Genomic DNA, 20650 nt, shown 5'->3' on the forward strand with positions numbered 1-20650 from the left:
ATCAATAAATTGTTTCATTTCACATATTTATATTTATGTGTGCCTAAATAATGTAATTAACTTAAATCCAGTTAAATCTCATGAATAGCAATATTCTTGTTCCAAAAACTAACGTTCAATTCAGATCAATTACAAAAAAATAATAATAAAAAACTTGTAAATGAAAATGACAATGCACTCAATTTAAATGCACATGAAGCATACAGTATGTGGTTTTAAGACCTATATTTCACAATTTCTGATGGCTTTAGTGTCGTAGAAAGCTTTTATGTAAATTATCACATAGGAATATTTAATGATTATGTTTAACATGGAGTAAATTCTTCCTTTTCTCTCTATTGTAAGTGTTTTAGTTTGCTTCAAGTTGTGTGATCTCATCCACAGATAATAGCAGTCCAGCTACATCTACTATCAGTGTGGCCTCCTCATCAAAGGCTGTTGTACATCATTCTGCGGTTCCTGTACCCATGTGTGGGGAGACGGCCATGATTGCTGCTCTCCACCCTCACAGTCTTTGTCACTATAGTTTCTAGATGAGCCATAAAGCAGATTTGAGGTCTGATGCCCTGAATGGCTGATGTTTGACCTCAGATGTGACGTCCTGTAGCCCCTCTGCTCCTCATTTTGTTCACCCAACATGTTCACAGAGGAAGCTAGAGGCATCACTGCTTTAGATGACAATCTCTGTGGATGCTTGAACATAGGCCTGGTTGACGGACAGTCAATCTCGGTTTCTCTATCACCATCTCCTAAGATAAAAGATACTGTACATTACTATCTATATTACTGTCAATATATAAATGCTTAAAATCAATATAGTTATGAAAATCCCTTGACCTAAATCGTTGTAATATTTACAATTCTGCACTAGATGTTCATTAGAAAAGCATGACAAAAAACATATTATATTAATAATAAATGTTTCTTGACCAGCATGTGACAGTGAAGACTGAAGACTGCTTAAAAATTATAGCTTTGCCATCACAGGAATAAATTACAGTTTAAAATATATTAAAACAAAACCGTTAGTGGAAATAGTTTTTACTATAGTTTTGATCAAATAAATGCAGGCTGAACAGTTTTACAGTGTGAAGAGACAGAATTGAGGTCTTGTACATAATCTCTGAGATCATCTACTGAATGTAAGTCAGTTGCTGTCTATATGCAAAACATGTTGAATCTGTTTTGCTACAAGGACCAGAGGGTGAACTAGAGATGGTTTAATTACTGCTATAATACTGTATATCTCACCGGTGTGACCGAATCTCCGTGGAGGAAATCCAGAGTTCAGACTCTGACCCATCGGCAGAGACAAAAACTTCTGGGACATTTTTGCAGCATTCTGGTGTGGCAGAGAAGAGCAAGGAAAGGGTTCATGACAGAAAATAGGACTCTCATGTCCATATTAAGAAGTATATACAGATCCGGGGGGTGAAAACTTTGGAACGGGATGAAGATGTCAAAAATTTTCTTATTTTGTTTAAATATCAATTAATTTGTATTTAGTACTGCCCTTCAAAAAAGCAGCAGAAGAGACTTACATGTTTCCCAGAAGACAAATTTAGTACAATTTACACTGATCTTCAAATTCAAAAAGTGCCCTTTAAATGGCACAAAACAAAAGTTTTTGTCTTATATCTCATCATTCTTTTACCCTGTATAAATAAGTGCTCTTTAAATGTATGTAGTGGTACATACAGTGCCATGGAAGCTTCCAGCTCTGAGGCTGCGACGTAAACTTGTGTGCCGTCTCATCAGGATCTCTCTGGCTGTGATATCATTGGGTAATGAATGCTTATTGGTATAAGACACTGTCTGTTAAGCATAATGGATAAAAAAATATATAGATCACAATTTGTGAAATATTGCAAGACACAATAAAGTAGTAGGGACATTATTAACAATGTTATGTCCCACTACTTATTCCACATATACTAAATACTACAAAACTGAATCATTCAAGAAAACATTAAACTTTTCAATAAACATGGTCGTTTTTGTTCAGTGTAACATTGGCTACTTGTTTCCGGACCCAATAACGTCATAAAAACGACACAAATGTTCTGGGATGTTCTGAAACCTCATATTGAGCATTTGACCCTTTGAGTTGTTTTTGGTTGAAACCTTTTATGATAATGTATTCCTTCAGTGCATTACTTTGCATACTGTTATAAATAGTGTAACCAGTCCTACTTGACCTGGTCGAAGCGATTCAAACAAGCATTTACGCCTCTTGAGGCCAGGGGAGTGAGGTTTACCCACACAGTTCTCACTAGCTAGCCTCCTTTAAAACCTCTTATTACGAACCTCTTAATTAATTATTACGAAACCCCTTAAATTGAATATAACACCTAATATCTTTGAATTTTTTGTATTTTTAGCAATTCCAATATTGTAAGTTCAGGACATTCTGTCACAACTCACCCTCTGTCTGATCTTGTACATGTTTTTTGATAAGAGTTCACGCATACTTGTCACATCAGATGACAAGAACTTCTTCCTGGACTTTGAGGCATTCTTTATTTCTTCACTGTAGTAAACAAGAACAGAGAACAGAAATTAACAGGAAGCAAATCATTGGGATTCTCCTGTCACTTCTAGTAAAATGATTAATCTATTAGTGTAAGCTAAATTCAGCGAAAAGAAAAAAAAACAGTTTCTGATATTTCTGAGAAGCATAGGACAGGAAAAGAAGTGACTGTGCAAAAAGAAGACGTACTGTAATGAAATTAAAGAGGGAGCTGCACTGATGTCACCGGACATTGTGTCCAGAATCTCCATGGCGTTCTGAAGCTCCAGTTTCTTATACAGAGCCACAATGCTCGATTCTGGACGAGTATCACGGATTAAAATCTTGCGAATGATCTGGTTATTAAACTTCATGAACCTGACAATCAAAAATGTTATAGATCAAAACAAATTAATCTCACAATCAAAATCACATAAAGTAGATAGAGTGTACTGGACTTTACATTTATATTTAGCTTCTACATATAAACTGAGTCACTGAATAAATGTCCTTTTTCCATACAGATATTTTTCCAAAATTGAACATAACTATCTTAGGGTAATAGCTGTGGTAGTTACTAACAGGAATAGTCGTTATGACTAATTAATTTACATAAGCCTGAGGCTGATGTTATAGACTGAGACAGAGCTGTTAGACCAGTCTAACTGGTCAATTTTAAAACAAAAAAGAAATGAGGAAAGTGGAAAAATGACACAGAAATACTTCTACTAAGCCACTATCGGCAAATAACTGTTATTTTATATTCAGAAAAGCTGTGTAGAGGAAAAAAAATAACTAAAATGTAAGAGTCTAACTCTTACTTGTCTTTCCAGTAGTAGTGACTCCATTGTCCACATAGATCTTCTATGCCTGCAACAGTGTGCTCCATTAACTGAAACAGAGTAATGGCATAAATAAATTGATTAAGATTATTCATTAAGTGTGTTTTAAATGAAATGAATGAAACCACTGAATACATACCCTTTTGTGAATCTCAACACTGATGGTCTCTTGGTTTCGATTTGTCTTACGGACATTCATTAATTTTAGAAGAGGTCTTATTGTAATTCCCTGCAAAGAGAAATAGTCTTTACTATAATACACTACCGTTTAAAATTCTGCTGTCAGTCTGAGTTTTCTTACATTTATTCAGCAAGGATGCATTAAATTGATTAAAAGTAATTGATTATCTGACAATAATGGCATTTATATTGTTACAATTTATTTTATTTAAAATAAATGCTGTTCTTTTCAACTTTCTATTCATCAAAGAATCCTGAATAAATATATGACGTTTCCAAAAAAAAAATATTATGCAGCATAATAAACTGTTTTCAACATTGATAATAATAAGAAATGTTTCGTGAGCAGCAAATCAGCATATTAGAATGAATTCTGAAGGATAATGTGACATTTAAGACTGGTGTAATGATGCTGAAAATTCAGCTTTGCATCACAGGAATTAATTGGCCTCAAAGCAGAGACTACAGTGTGCCTGCCCGGAGACGGACAATGGTTCCTCTTTTACCATCAGCGAGAGCGAGGAGAAAACCAACATGCCAACCACAGAGTCCGTGTGAGAGAAACTCCTGGGTCTGTTCTAGTGATAAATTCCTGTGTCTGTTCCAGTAAGAGAAATTCCCCAGTCAGTTCCTGTGAGAGGAATTCCTGTGTCTGTTCCAGTGAGAGAAATTTCCCAGTCCATTCCTGTAGCTATGTTTCCATCAACTTGTCAATCGAATTATCTGAAGTTTAATCATGCGATTAAAGCTCGTGAAAGTGTGTTTCCATCAAACGGCTTTAAAGCGAATAAAAACCTGTGCGTAATGACGTCACATGCTGTTTTGCGATCAAATTGGTATGTCGAATTGATTTGAGACATTTTAAGGTGTTTCCATTCATTTTCGCACTGAATCGCACAACATTCAAGCAAACATTTGCGAACAAAGTTTTGCTAGACAAAATGGATCGCGCCATCTACCAACAAATGTTCAATATTGCACAAGTTGTAATAGTGCAGAGTCCTGCACGGGTCCATGTTTGGAGACCCGCCCCCGCCCCCGCCCCCGCCCGTACCCGCAAAGTTCAGCACCAGATCTGACCCGTGCCCGCGATAAATCGCACACAAGCTAAAATCATTCCATTTAAAGTGCTTTATTTTTTATCTCGCACCTCTCTCAACATCACAATAGCCTCATGAATGGGCTAATGAGCGCTAAAGTGCGCTTTGTTTTGGGCCATTCAAGTAGCCTAGACTACCTCCAGTTCACGCGCGGGCGCCTCTCCGTGTCCTGATTATTGCCTGCTATATTTAGCTCTTATTTATTAAATCCAAGGAAAATGGTTGATTAAACATTGGTTAAAATTAAGATACAAATAATACAAAACGAAAATCACTTTAAAGAAAGTCTTTCTACAAAAACAAACTTAATAAAGTGGTCAAAATCATGTCTGCCCACTCCATTTGTCTCCCGATATTCGGGATCATCTTATCTTATTCATGCTTTTTTCACTTTTCATATAATCAACATGCAATTTTAAACAAATATATATATATATTATTTTATTTAAACATGAATATGAAACTAAATAGTTTTTTAATGACTGGGCTACAACACATAGGCTTATTAGCCTGCCCTACAATCATTGAATATTATTTTGCTTGATTGACGGGTTTTTATTTAAAAGAAAGAGCATAGCCTACACAATACTTAGGCCTACTAAAATATAATGAATATTATTTTATTGCATTTGTATTAGTTGTTTGAAGAGTAAAAAAAAAAAAAAAAAAAAAAACGGTCGATCTTAACGCAAGTTTACAACCGGCCAGTCGGTCGGACTAAAAGGGGAAAAAAATTAATTGGGTCGGACCTAAATTGACAGGATCGGTCGGGTAACGGCAAACAAGAATATTTGTAAGAATGCCCAAAACACATATTTGCGAGTGTGTAATGGCAATTTAGACATACAAATATTGCACATATTTTTCATCCGCTACCCGCCCGCAAGGAGTTCATTATCCGCCCGCATCCCCGCCTGTGAATTTTAGGAATGTCACAATCCACCCGTTTTAGCCACTTTTATGCGGGTACCCAACCCATTGCAGGACTCTAGGTGCTTATGTGACAGCTGATAGCGACATTATTTGACTATTATGGCATTTCTTAGATTTTTGCTATAATAGCCGTTTTATTTTTCTGTTAAATTAAATTCAAAAAGTATCTCGTCTCCTCGTTTGTCCACTTTGTTGACACCGGCCATGTGTGCAAACCAGACAGTATATAATGGGTACAAACTGGGCGGAAATTAACTAAAACTTCTTCTTTTGTGGCGGGTTGTAAAATGACCTAAAACTTAATCGCAATCCATTATTTATTCGGCAAATAACGTTTCCATCAGCGTTTATCGCATAAACCGTACATCGATCAAGATAAAATCCGATGAGACCGACCGTATTTCATTTTAGTCGATATTCAAGAAATTCAATCGAATTTTACTGTTTCCATAAGGCATTTTTCATTCGATATCACATAATTCGGATAAAAACGTGTTGATGGAAACATAGCTTGTGAGAGAAATTCCCGAGCACGTTCCAGTGAGAGAAGTTCCCGAGTCCGTTCCAGTGAGAAAAATTCCTGAGGCTATTCCAGAGTGTGAGATTCCCAAGTCCGTTCCAGTGAGAAATTCCCCAGTCTGCTCCTGTGAGTGAAATTCTAGACCCAAGCCCATAGAGTTCAGCACTGACCATAATGGCTCTGGCATTGTGTCTCTGGGCCACACTTGTCCACTCCAGCCTCTGAACAGAGTCCGCTCCAGCCCAAGAGCCTGTTCCAGTGTCTGCTCCAAACCAATAGCAGCTGCTGCATTTCGTGCCAACTTTCCTTTGTGCTGCAACCAGTGACCATGACAATTGCTGTTTTTACTGTATTTTTTGGTCAAATAAAAGCAGCACTGGTGAGCATAAGAGAGCATAAGATTTTTTTTTAAATCTTGCTGACCCAAACATTTTAATTGTAGTGTAAATGTAAAAGCCATATGGATCACAAGGAGTTTGCGTTTTTGACTACCTCTGGAAGTGGTCGAAAGTGGACAATCAAGACATTTTAGACCCTGTTTACACCTTTACTTAGTGTCGTCCACTTGTGATCTGATCGACCAAAGCGCATAACACTTAATATCAGGTGTAAACAGGGCCTCATATTCATGGCCTAACATCAATGCAAAGTGTTGAACAAATATATGAACAAGTTAATGCTGTACTTGTAAAGATGGCTTGTTTGAAACGCAAGCACTTGTCAGCAAGACTCAGTTGCTGTGTAAAGGTACCTGAATGAACACTGTGAAGATGATGACAACAATCGTGCCTGTGATGAATAGCTTCTTGTGACCAATGCTCTCAGGGAGAGTGAAGGCCAAGGCAAAGGACACGGCTCCTCTCAGCCCACCATAGGTTAAACCAAACTGATCTTTGAAGTTAAAAGGAATTGTACGGAAGGGGTTAATGATCTGCGTTAGGACCAGGATTCCTAAAAGAAAATGGAAATATAGTAACATTTGAGCCAGTAGCTTAAGTTATGTCATTTCAGATGACAATTTGTATTTGTTTCAGACATACTGTCAGTCTGTGCATTAGTGATGTGGAATTTACAGGTTACATCATTAGACCAGCACGTGGCAACAAGTGACCGTCTATATGATTCGTTGAATCATTCCTAAAGTTTGTGAGTTCAAAACACTGATTCATTCAGGAACAACACACAACTTTTTGATGCTCGAAGACAAGACTATTGACTATGCTTTGATTGGATCTATTTCTGTTGGTGGAGATAGGCAAACTAACTGGCAACTGTGTCTACTGTACGTTACTTATATGTCTTGTTTGTTGAATTGTTTGTTAAAAGTAATATCAAATAGCAATAATCGCAATCATGCTGGTGTGTCAACACAGCTGTGGCGAAATTGTTTATTTGTAACCGATGACAATAAGAAAACGACCTGGTACTATTAAAAACTCCCTAATAATTTGAGAATTTGTTATAATTCACAAATGATCTCCCATACCCAGGCCTCTCCAAAGCAGAGCAAATAGCAGAGTAAAGAGTATGTAGCCCCAGTTCCACTCATGCTCTGTTGTTATGGTAACAACACCCAAGAAAAAAAAGATCAGAGTTTCTGACACACTTCCGAGCATCTTAATGACATGGCGAATAGTGGTGCAGGAATGCTGGGATACATTCTCTTCCACGTAATACTTCATAGTCAAAGCACAGGTTACAATACTGTAGAAACAGGAGCACAACATTCAGGAAAATTAATGTTAGTTTCAGATATCTGGAAGCAAGCTTTTACTCAGCTGACAGGGAATGTTTTCAGAACTTTCCTACTGTTCTCAAGGTTCTCTCAAAGTTATGAACAAACATCCTTACAGTAACATTAATAGAATGTTTGTTCAAAGTTATCTGGTTAATAATGTTCCCAAAACTTTAGCACAAAAACATTATGGAAACATTTTTGTTGGATGCTAGTCAAACATTTTTAAATGTTATTACCTGTTTTTGAATGTTCAGAGAAATTCAAAAGTAACAATCCCATAATGTTTACAAAATGGAATGTTCTTAACGTCCGCATTACCAAGAAAAAAAACTTTCTTTAAAGCATTTTAAAAACTTGATGTTTTGAACAGTCAGATAACGTTCAGAATTAAAGTTTTATAACTTAATGGTAACGTTAGCAAAATGGTCTTAGAACATATTTTTGTTAGCTGGGTAAGGACCCCTTACTTACGCCATGATGCTGGAGATGGCAAAGAGCTCAGCTAAGAGGTAGGCCAGGTAACTGTACAGGAAGATGATTAGCGTGTCACTTTTCCAGTAAAGCGTGTGGTGAAGGCTGCCACAAAGCCAAACAGAAGGCCGAAAAACACACCACCCAAACCCACCACAAAGAAACTACCCATGTCCAGAAAAACTTCTCCAGCTTCAACCTCAGGCATCACTGCTACATGATTGAAAAGATTATACAGCACCTGGAAAAAAAAACAAAAAAACAGTGAGGACGTCCCAGTTACTAATGTAACCCCCGTTCCCTGAAGGAGGGGACGGAGACGTTACATCAACTGACTGACGCATTGGGATCTCGCCTGAGAGTCCAATCACCTTCGAGTTGTAACAAAATAAGCGAATGTACATTGGCAAGTGAGATTGGCAAGGCAAGCCACTCCCCGTACATACGGGTATACAGTATAAGGCAGCCCACAACTCACTCATTCAAGTTTGCACTGAGGATCTGAGACAGGCGTTCCCTATCAGTTCACGTTCGAAGTTATGTCAGAACTGACTGATACATTGGGATCCCTATGGAAAGCATCACAACCACTGTCACTTTGCAGCGCCCTGTGAAAGTCGCATAGACCTCTGTACCTGGTGGGACGGAAGGACATAACTTTACAAGGGGATAATCGTTAGCTGCCGTTCCTTTCTGTTTTACCCTTATACAGCCCTGACTGGTTGGATAACACTAGAGAAGTGAATTCAGATGGAAAGGGACGTTACGGACACCACATCCTGCCCGTAGGGAGGTATCATGTGGAAATACACATATGGACTGATGAGTGGAGCAGTGCTACATATGGAAAATCCCTGCGGTAGGTCCTGCCTAGACAGGGATAGAACCATTACCAATGCAGAGATGGGGCAGTGTGGGATCTGCCCAGGGAAAGAGGGAAACCGAACCGTGGAAGAATAGACATATGGGATTACCAAGAGGGAATCATAATATATGGGGCATCTAGCCCAGTGAATGCCTGACCCTTGGATGCAAAGCATAGAAACGGTCTGTGTCAAGGTAAAACCGAGACATAAAAGTACACAACCTTCAGGTCGATCACTGCAAAATCAATCTTTGTGGCAAACGCACATGAGGATGTGTCTCTGCGTTAACATCTTGAATGGAAGCTTGTGACAGGCCCAAAAGTGGGTACCGCTGGCCGCTGAGCCAGCGATGGGACAGAAATTGCAGAAACTTTTGAAGATTCTCCACCCGGCCCTACTCCGGGGGAAAGAGCAGTGCGTCCACCGTCTCCATCTCTTGGTTGCCCGTCTCAGGGATGGTGTTTCACCGACAGCTTAGAGGGTTTAGCGCTGGCTGAAACGGCTGTGTTGCCTTCCTGCGGGCAGGTCAACTTTGCGGTAAAGGCTGCTGCTGTGGCCACACCAGAGCAGATGTAGACGCCGCAAGGGGGCGCCCTCTGCGACAGGCAGACGGAGGGGCAGCTCCTGGCGGTCTGGTGGCAGCAGCATCTTGTGTTTGATCGCCTCCGTCTGCTTCTGTACTGCAGAGAACTGCTGGTCATTGTCGCAGAAGAGGCCAGCCTGGGAGATGGGGGAGTCGAGAAAAGCGAACTTGGTCAGCCTCCTTCATCTCAGCCAGGTTCAGCCAGAGATTACTTTCCTGGACCACTAGAGTGGACATCGTCTGACTGAGGGCCTGCGCTGTGATTTTCGTTGCCATTTGAAGTTCCTGCATCAACCCCGGTTTAGAACGACTCTCGTGCAGCTCTTTTAGAGCTTTGGCCTGGTGTACTTGCTTGGCGGCAAGAGTGGCCGAGAACTTATAGGCCTTGGATGGGAGGTGCGGGCGATTCCGCCAGGTGGCAGCACTTTGCAGGCATAAATGCACCACAATTGCACGCTCCACCTGAGGAATCTCCATGTAACGCTTGGCTGCCCCACTGTCAAGGGTAATGAGAGCGGAGGAAGCAGTGAAGCAGCTTCTGGCAGTAAAAGGTGCCTTCCACGACTTGGTGACCTCCTCATACAACTCTGGGAAGAAAGGAACCGGGCAGATACCAATCATCCAGTCGCGAATGTTTGGGACCTATTGGAGGGATGCGTGGCAGATAACTCGGACAACTCTTCGAATTGCGCTCCCTGATGGGGGCAGCACAGGCGAGTCTTCATCCCCAGAGGACTCATACCCGCTCTCCGATGCAGCTATCGACATCCAGGAGAAGGACATCACCCCATGAGAAAGACCAGCAGCCTCACCCGGAAACTCCACAGCCTTCGATGGGGTGGGGGAGTGGGAGGCCCGTTGGGACTGGCCCGGCGGGAGAGCTCCCACTATAACCATCAGATCACCCTGAGTATTACCTGAAGTGGTCCTCTGCAGTGCAGAGAAACCAGAACAGGGAATAACAGAGGGGACTCCACATTTTTCAAGGTATTGGAGTCTCAATCTCAACATTGCGATAGATAGATAGATAGATAGATAGATAGATAGATAGATAGATAGATAGATAGATAGATAGATAGATAGATAGATACACGTAGATAGATAGACCTTTATTGTCCCCTGGGGGAAATTCTTTTTCACAGACACTGTCAGATACAGACAACATGGACAAATACACACACAACACATCTGCAGATGGTAAGGAGCAGGATTAGCGCTTAAAACCGTTAAGAGCAACGATGGCAGAAGGGACAAAGCTTTTACTGAAGCGTGCCCGCTTCCACCGCAAAGTCCTGTACCTACGGCCTGAGGGCAGCAGGCAGAAGTGGCTGTGGAGGGGATGATCTGGGTCTCTGCTGACAGTTCGGGCCATGCGTGTGATGGCTTTATTGTTTTGGTGGCCGAGGTCTATTATAGGCAGGCCGATGATTTTGGATGCAATGTGGGTGACCTTGATGAGTTTATTTCTATTGGTGATGGATAGCATGTTATAGTAACAGGGGGAGCAGTAAAGAAGGATGGGTTGGATAATGCTGGTGTATAACAGTAAGAGATGTTTAGGGGTGACACAGAGGGCACGGAGCTTGCGGAGAATGTGAAGTTTCTGCTGGGAACGTTTATGAATATTGATAACATGTTGCTCAAAGGTAAGTTTATTGTCCAGTGTGAGTCCAAGGTATTTGAAGTGATTGACACGTTCAACTATTTTGTTATAAATGATAGTAGGTGCCAGATCCGGGGTGTGGGCTTGAGTGTGGATGAGTAGCTCCTTGGTCTTGTCTACATTCAGCTCCAGGAAATTGTCGGAGCACCACTTAGTAAAGTGGCTGACAGACTGGTGGTAAGCAGTTATGGAGTTACTGTCCTTGAGAAATGCTAAAATGGCAGTGTCATCTGAGTATTTGAAATATGTGGTGACAGGGAAAGGGCTGGTACAATCATTGGTATAGAGTGTGTACAGGAAGGGGCTGAGTACACACCCCTGGGGAGCGCCGGTGTTAGTGATTATGGTGGATGAGGTGACTGATCCGATTCTGACAGCTTGTGGTCTATTGCTGAGAAAGTTGTGAATCCAGTGAATGAAGAGTGGGGACAGGTTGAGGGTTTGGAGCTTCCTGATCATCTGGTGCCGTTGTATTGTATTGAAGGCTGAGCAAGTCGATGAAGATGATAGATGCAAAAGTGCCAGGTAGCTCAAGATGTTGCAGAAGGGGGTGGAGGAGACATGCCACGCCATCCTCCGTTCCCCGCTTAGCCTTGTAGGCAAATTGATATGGATCCAGCAGAGGTCTAACAGCAGGGAGGATGGAGTAAAGGATGAGCTTTTCAAGGCACTTCATCATGATGGAGGTAAGTGCAATTGGTCTGTAGTGATGTGGCTCAGATGGACGGGGCTTCTTTGGGACCGGGATGATCGTGGAGGTTTTCCAGGCTGTGGGGATGAGTGCTGACCTGAAAGAGTCCCAGAAAATAGTGTGTAGTATTGGGGACAGCTCCATAGCACACAGCTTAAGCACCCTGGCTGGAATGCCATCTGGACCCGGTGCCTTGCCCATTTTACACCTGCTCAACTGCTGGCGTACATCCTCCACTGTAAACGGAGGCCAAGATGGGGGGTCTAGTGGCAGGGCACTGAGCAGCTCATCACAGAGAGCAGAGTGGTCAACGGTATCAAAGCGTGTAAAGAAAGAGTTCAGAGAGTCAGCAGAAGTGGCAGGATTAGTTGTTATGCTGTGCCCGGTGTTAGATGCTTGACCAGTAAGAACTTTTATTTTCTGGTAAGCCTGTCTGCTGTTCATACAGCTGAACTCCTGTTCAATCTTGTCTTTATACCTGAGTTTGGCCTTGGTTATGTCATTTTTAATCTGTCTGTTTAGTGTGTTGACAGTGTTCCAGTCCTCACGCTGGAAGGCTTTAAGCCTTTCTTTCATTGTAATTTTAATGTGTGATGTGATCCAGGGATTGGAATTGGGGTACTTCTTAAATGTCCTTGTGGGTATAGTGGATGATATACAGAATTTTATGTAATCTGTGATTACCAAAATCCTGTGCTCCAAGTCTCCTTGAAAAATATCCCAATCCGTGCACGCTAGAGATCCCTGCAGCTGTGCAATTGCATCCTCCGACCAGATTGCGGCGTTATGGATGGTGGGTTTAGCGCGTTTCAGTTCCGACTTGTAGTGCGGAAGCAAAACAATAACATTGTGGTCGGAGTAGCCGAGTGGAGGATGTGCTTGGACACCAAACGCATCAAAGATGTTACCGTAACATAAATCCAGGGTGTTGTGCTTCCTCGTGGGAATGTCCACATACTGGTGCAAAGATGGCATAACACAGTCCAGTCTACAGTTGTTAAAATCACCCATTATGAAGAGCGGAGCATCCGGATACTTAGCCATCATAGAGCTAGCATCCTCTGCTAGTAGCTCCGCTGCCACCCGGGTGTTAGCATTTGGGGAGATATAAACACAGCTGATCACCACGCACGGGAATTCCCTCGGGAGGTAGAAAGGCCGTAGAGACAGAGTCAACAATTCTACATCAGGTGTGCAGATTGTGCGGTGAGTCTTGATGTTAACACACCATCGCTTATTAACAAAGATGCAGACACCACCACCTTTAGTTTTACTGGACTTGCTTGTCCTGTCAGCCCGCAGGATGTTAAAGTTATCAAGACTGACCTCAGAGTCTGTGATGGTCCCATCCAGCCAGGTTTCTGTCAGGGCGATGACACAGGCATCCCTGAAGGTCCTGTCAAACTGGCACTTGGCATGCAGCAGATCCATTTTGTTTCGGAGGGAGCGGACGTTTGCCAAAACGATGGTGGGGAGTGGGGGTCGGAAGGGACGTTTCCTCAGCCTGGTACGTACCCCACCTCTCCTTCCCCGTTTTCTTGGTCGGAGTTCGCGTGGTAGGTTGACTTTTGGCTTCTGGAGGCAGTGCGAGGAGGAACGTAGTTGGAGAAGCTCATCTCGGCCATAGGTGAGTGGAACATAGTCGCTGATTCCTGGTCATAAAGCCTCGCAATTATCCAGTAGCCATATGATTAACAATTTCAAAACAATAATCCTGCCCAGGTCAAGCTTTTTGCCTGAGCTGCTTAACATAAGGACACAAAACATAACAAAAACAGACGGAAAACAAACAAAAGACTGACAGGCTGTGTCGTCGCAGCTGAGCGTGTGCCGGAAGGAGGAAAAGTCATAAACAGAGGAATGGTCCTCACAGATGTTCATGGTCATGATCCCACATGATTCATCAACGAATGCTGCCTCAGCGTGCTTATGGCCCAGACACGAGGCAGTGATCGTGGCTGTCAGACGGGGCCAGGAAACGACCGCATCCAGAAACACACAGGTAGAATGCCATCTTGAAAAAGACAAAACGTCACCCATGCTTGCTCTTTTAGGGAAAACTGCTCTTTTAATAGTTGAAGTGTCCAGTGATGAAACCGCTGCACTTACCTGTGCAAGTTTGCTCTTTAACTGCGAGCACCGCTGAATGCGCCATCTCTCCAACTCAACTTCCTGCTCTTGTCAGTTCACACGATAGATGATTTACGTAAGTGTCTGGCTCCGCTCGGCTTCGAAGCGAAAGCTTGAATGAGTGAGTTGCACGCTGCCTTATATACAGGTATGTACAGGGAGTGGCTTGCCATGCAAATCTCAATCGCCAATGTACATTGGCTTGTTTTATTAACACTCGAAGGTGATTGGTCTCTCAGGCGAGATCCCAATGCGAAACCTGACTAACTGATAGGGAACTACTGACACGTACATAATATACAATTGATGCACAAATACAACACTTTGAGAAGGATTTTTTTCCAACTGATGAATGATAAAAACATTTAAAGCCAATCAGAATCCAGTTTTGAAACTACAGCAAAAGCTTATAACAAACATAACAATATTGTGTGTTGGCATGGATGCTAAATAATTATTGTTTAGTTGTCTTTATAGTTATTGTTCTTGGTGTGAACAGGCTTTAAGCATACAGCTTCAAAACATACTTGATAAGTACAAATAGTAAAAAAGTAAAATAATAAATACTTGTAATAAAGTACAATTAATCAAATACTTTGCATCCCTGGTAATTGTAGCACATAGTATTATAAAATCACACAGAATTTTGTAGTTTGTTTCAGAGCATTCCAGTGTCAAGAAGCCAAAACACTGCTCTGAATTTTTTTTAATCTGAATTTGAAAGCAAAATTCACAAAAACGTCCCTCTTACTATTCTAGCTATTACTATTCTTTTCCTCCTTGCTATTCTAGTTAAAATGTAGTAAAAAGTAAGACATTTAATTGTGCCTAAATAGTTGTTTTATGTTTGACATAAAAAAGAAAGGTGAGATTAAATTCATAGCTTCTAAAGCTAATTGTGTTTATCATGGTATTTAAGCCTGTATCAAATGACCGAGCAGTTACACTGGCTTGTGTTGAGTTTTGGACTTCAGATTATCTGTTAGGTAAGATTTGAAAGGAGACCAGCATATTTCTTTTGAAACAAACTGTGATACTTTTTGATGAATGACATAACTCTGGATCTCTGCCCGCTTTTACACAGGCACAACATCTTAAAAACAGTTCTTGATTAGAGAATATTTATGACCGATGTGCCAAATAAAAGCATGTTTAAAGCACATTTCCCATTGAGAGTATGGCAGTGTATTGCTCAGAGGTATGTTTTATTCTTAGTCCCAAATTTCGGTCTCACACTTCATTTGGTTTTGTATGTCAAGATTGCACACATCACTTACCACAGTGACAGCATCATTGAACAGGCACTCTCCAAATACAACAATATAAAGCTGCTCGTGGATACTGATGTCCTCAAACACAGTGAGCACAGCAACCGGTTCCACTGTTGAGATGATCGAGGCGAAGAGGAGGTTCTCCTGCAGGTTAATGTCCTGTACACCAAAAGCCTCGATCTGGCAGATGGCAAACAGGGAGATGCCAATGCCAATGGAATTCCACAACGTGCCAACAACAGCAAACCACAGCACTGTGCCAAAATTCTCAAAGAAAGGCCGAGTGGGCATGAAGTAGCTTGAGTCTAGAACAATGGGTGGCAACATGTAAAGGAAAAAGGCACTGGAGGTAAGCACTGCCGGTGGGTCCTCATTCACCGAGTGCATGATTCCCCCCACTATGAGACCAATGGAGATCAGCAAACAGGATTCTGGCACCCAGACCGTGATCTTATGGTAGACATGGAATCCTATTTAGGAAAAAAAGCAATACACATAATACATAACAGTTAGTTCTGGTCCTCAAATCTGATTGGCTGAGAGGCCTTCCAGGAGGGCTGATATTTCAACAGAATCACTGGGAATGTTTACCTTTTCACTCATCTTGTCTGAATCCATTGATGAAGAAAGTAGTTCACAAATAGAGATTTTTTTAAGACACTCTGTGGTTGTTTCTTTTATATTTACATACCGCCGATCTATTGTTTCCCTTACTAAAAATATACATCAAGTTAATTTTATTACTTATATTTAAGTAAAGTTCAAGTATATTTTAAGTATACTAATGTTGTAAGTATCCAATGTTCTAGTGGTGTACTTGTAAGTGTACTATTTCAATTCTGCTTGGGACTAAATGCCCCCCGTTTAGTGTATGAAAGTAAACATTTAAGTAAATGTAACAGTATTAAACTTTGAGTACACAACTAGTTTACAACTATGTTTTTTTGTTTGTACTGCAACTGTACAACAAGTGAACTTATATGTATACTGATATAGTCAAATACTTTTAGCACATTTTTTAGTTTATGAAAGTACACTATGAAGTATACTCTCAGTAAATTACTAGCTTAGATGAATACTGCAAGTATACTTATAAGTTTTCAATTAAATGAACTTAACATCACACAGTACCTATTTATATATATTATTTCAGCACTTTTACTGTTTTCACAACCTTCTAAAGTGTTCCCATTTAGTTTAGTTTTTTTAGTTTTTTTCTTGAAAAACCTTTAACTGTACTTTAAATAGATAAGAAGTAAATCCCTATGTGCACTGCCAGTGGACTACACAAAAATTCAGATGCTCAGTATAGGAACATATCTATTTTCTTTATAAATCAATATTTTCAAACAATGTAAGTTTATAAGACAGTAGGCCTATGTAAAACTGTGTGAAAAAAAAAAAAAAATTAATAGGCTACTCAATCAAAAGAGTAGAATTACAAGCCAAGTAGCCTAGAATACTTAATTATACTTTCAAGTATATCTCGATCAAAAGATTAAAGTGTAGGCCACATACTTAAACTTTTGTCAGTATAAGTATCCTGTCAGGTATACTTAAATGTAAATTTAAGTGTATTTCTGAGAAGTACACAAAAAGTAGACAAAGTACTTTCTTATTTTTAGATTAAAAGAAGTAACACACTTGAATACACAGGTCTCTTTTTTGTAAGGGATATAAGAGATATCATATCACACTCGCAGTTGTGCGATAATGGCTCTATATCAGCACGGCTGTGATTATATACCCAAACATGTCAAAGTGATTCAGAGAAATTCATTCATGCACTGACTGTGGAAAATTAAAATAGTTATAATGGAAAATTATTGAATCAGAGGGGACCATGGTAATTGATCTGTCTTATAAATATAGACCTATATAGGTACATTAAGTAAATTTTTTATCTTATTATCTTACATTTTAATTTAACTACAGAATAAAGTTACCATTCTGACTAACCATATGACAAAACAATTTAAAAATAAATGAAAACTATTGTAGTGAGAAATGTTGCTAGTAACAACCGGCAGAGATACTATTGTTTAACAAATGCTATAGGCCACTGGACGGGTAAAACTGGAATAGATTTGGTACTTAACAGTCATTTAAAATTAAATAAATAAAAACAAGCTACTAACATCAAAAATACACTAGTTAGTTTAAAAGAATATATTAAAACAGCTTTCCATAGAATATGTGATTGCTCACCTATTTTGGCAAAGGAAGCAAGCAGCACCCATAAAGTAATCTCAAACGGGATCTGGATACGGGGGTAATTCAGTGTAAACATAGTTTGGGTTGTTTTGCCCGGGTCGGGATCAGCATCAGTCTCACCCATCGTTTTCCAAGGGGGAAGTTTAGATGGAGAGGTGCCGTTTGCTCCATATTCTGATACAAAAATTACGCACAAAATCAAAAAGATAAGATGCGTCGTCCTTACATCAAATTTAAGCACCATATTTTATCCGATTATATATGCCAGAAGTTGACATAAAAGGTAACCTATAGCATACCGCAAATATTGTAAAAGATAAAAAGTAAATGTTAAAACCGTTTACATTCCTGCAGAGTCCCTTCATATAAGCCTATAAACGTCCATATTGCTTTGGGTCATTACACAGCGATCGTCGTTTGCGTGTGATGATCCGCACTGGCTCTCTATCTCTCAGCAGGTGTGTGTGGTCAGATCAGATGAGGGCCGGTCGAGGACAAATGCCACTCCTGATTTGTCTGTACTTGCCTTTGAAATAGTTTCGCTTCCTTTATATGTCTCTGAAAGCATTTTTTTAATAGAGTTCCTAAATGCCACAAAAAACTCTTCGAAGTAAAACCTATTGTTTCCGCGTATTGTGTTCACAGTTAGTCCTTGTATCTCAAATACAAACATGTTGTCATGATAGTTTCCGCCAAAACAGTTGCATAACTAGGCTACAGCTATTAAATTAACCTGTATTACGTATGAAAGAATTAAAGCCTCTTATATTTTATTTCAACACTGTAAAAAATGATACTTGATCAATAAGTTTTGACAACATATGTTTTTACTCTGCTTTAACTCATCAAAATAAGTTAAGCTATTTTCAACTTTTTATAAATTACAAGAATCCACTCGTTTTGTAAGTCAGTTTAGTGTAATTTAAGTTTAAATGACTTAAAGTTGATTGTACTTAAACATTTAAGGCAGCAACTTTTTATACAGTGTATGCTAATTAAATTACAGAATATAGTAACTTAACTGTCTGAAAGTGGTCCAGACCAATGCAGAGAGTCAAACGAGCGAAACATTATTTGTTTCACAAACACAAAAACACATTTCACCCCCTTTTAGCTAATAAACTGTCAAATACATATATGGCATAATGATGATATTACTGCATGTATGGCAGGTATATGGCAGCATATTTGTGGCAGAATTGAAAAATATGGAGTAGTGTGATGTTATAACCTCCTGAGAACCACAAAAAAACGGTTTCTGAATTTTATATAAAGTATATTTTCATGTCATTACATGTTTTAGAGGATTTTTAATATATATATATATATTTGATTCATATGCTATGCAATGTCCTATAGCCTAGTCCTCTGTAGTGGACACCAGGACTCAGTTGTTAAAAAACAAAACAAAAAAACAATGGGATTTCTTTTCATTCACCAATCAATTTTTAGATTTCAGGATTTTTTAACCAAACTTTGTATAAAGGCTTTGCATGTCTCAACTATAAAAGATGAATTAATTGATATACCATTTTACTTTATGCAATATGTGATTAAAATTGCCATAAGTGTTATAATGGGAGTAATGATTGGCAACATTTTCATAATAATATTTAATATGAATATTGATATATAATAATTTATTTCCCTATTCACTTGTTCTGTCTCCCAAAATGTCTGATAGGCCAAATGACCGCTGTAGGTCCTGGCGTTCTCTACAGTGGACATGTATGACATCAGTGCTATTTCATTGCCTATTTCATTTCTCATTTCCCAACTTCTCAGTACTGGTGTTGTTCCTCTGGAATTGAAAACTGCTGCCGTCACCCCGGTCCTAAAGAAACCTGGCCTTGACCCCTCTGACATTGCCAACTACAGACCAATCTCGAATCTTCCATTTCTGTCAAAGCTGCTTGAGAAAGTAGTCGCTGCTCAACTTAAAGCGTATGTGTCATCTCATAACCTCTACAAATGTTTTCAATATGGCTTTCCACAGCACTGAGACAGCACTTCTTAAGGTTGTAAATTATCTCCTTATGCCCATTGACTCAGGCTCCTTCTGCATTCTAATTCTTTTAGACCTTTCTTCTGCATTGACACAATCTCTCACAGTATACTCATCTCACGACTCTGCTTTTTCTGGCACTGTCCTATCCTGGTTCACTTCCTGTCTGACCGCCAGCATTACATCTCTACCCGCCAGACTAAGTCCACTACTGTCCCTGTCTCACACGGTGTTCCCCAGGGTTCTGTTCTCTGGCCTCCTCTCTTCATCATCTACATGCTTCCACTAGGTCACATTATCCGTCATCATGGCTTTAACTTACATTGCCACGCAGACGACACAACATTACATCCGTTCTCAACGCAATGCTCCTCTCCCCACTAATTCCATATCAGCTTGTATTGATGCTATAAATTATTGGATGACCAGTAATTTCCTCAAACTCAACACTGATAAAACAGATGTACTTCTTGTTGGTTCACCTCAAACTACATCCCGTTTCTGTATTGACAATGTTAATATTGCTGGTATCTTGGTTCAACCTTCTACACTGTTAAAAACCTCGACATAATCTTTGGCTCCTCTCTCTCCTTCCTTCCTCACATTTCCTCACTCACTAAGTCTGCCTTCTTTCACCTACGTAATATTGCTTTAAACTCTAAAACTCTTTACAGGACATCCAGACTTAAAACATGTGACAAGTATGTTGTCAGGGAAATTCACTAAAATATAATGTCCACTACAGTGGACAAAAGTCTATTCCTGGGTCCCAGGACGATAATGTAAATTCCACCTCATCCAGCTGCAGTTTATCGTCTATGAGAACTGCTAGGCTGTAACCACTAGATGGATGTCAAGGTCTTCCGACAACGCGCTCGATTAGGTCTGTATATTCATCGAAAACATTTCCATGAAGCGTTCTTTAAATACAGGT

The 20650-nt window shown here is 40.0% G+C and overlaps 1 protein-coding gene across 1 annotated transcript; it reads right to left on the minus strand.

Moving 5' to 3' along the window:
• Positions 1–210: 210 nt before the first annotated feature.
• On the minus strand, positions 211–18627 carry slc9a2 (solute carrier family 9 member 2). The gene is given in 14 exon segments (XM_082176727.1): positions 211–749; positions 1252–1342; positions 1699–1815; positions 2425–2530; positions 2720–2887; positions 3331–3401; positions 3491–3580; positions 6836–7035; positions 7571–7788; positions 8294–8369; positions 8372–8534; positions 15504–15967; positions 17706–17885; positions 18056–18627. Coding segments are annotated over 13 exon segments (2232 nt in total). The 5' UTR covers positions 17836–17885; positions 18056–18627; the 3' UTR covers positions 211–411.
• Positions 18628–20650: the final 2023 nt, after the last annotated feature.

The sequence above is a fragment of the Leuciscus leuciscus genome (assembly GCF_965113295.1).
Source record: "Leuciscus leuciscus genome assembly, chromosome: 7".
Taxonomy (NCBI): Eukaryota; Metazoa; Chordata; class Actinopteri; order Cypriniformes; family Leuciscidae; genus Leuciscus; species Leuciscus leuciscus.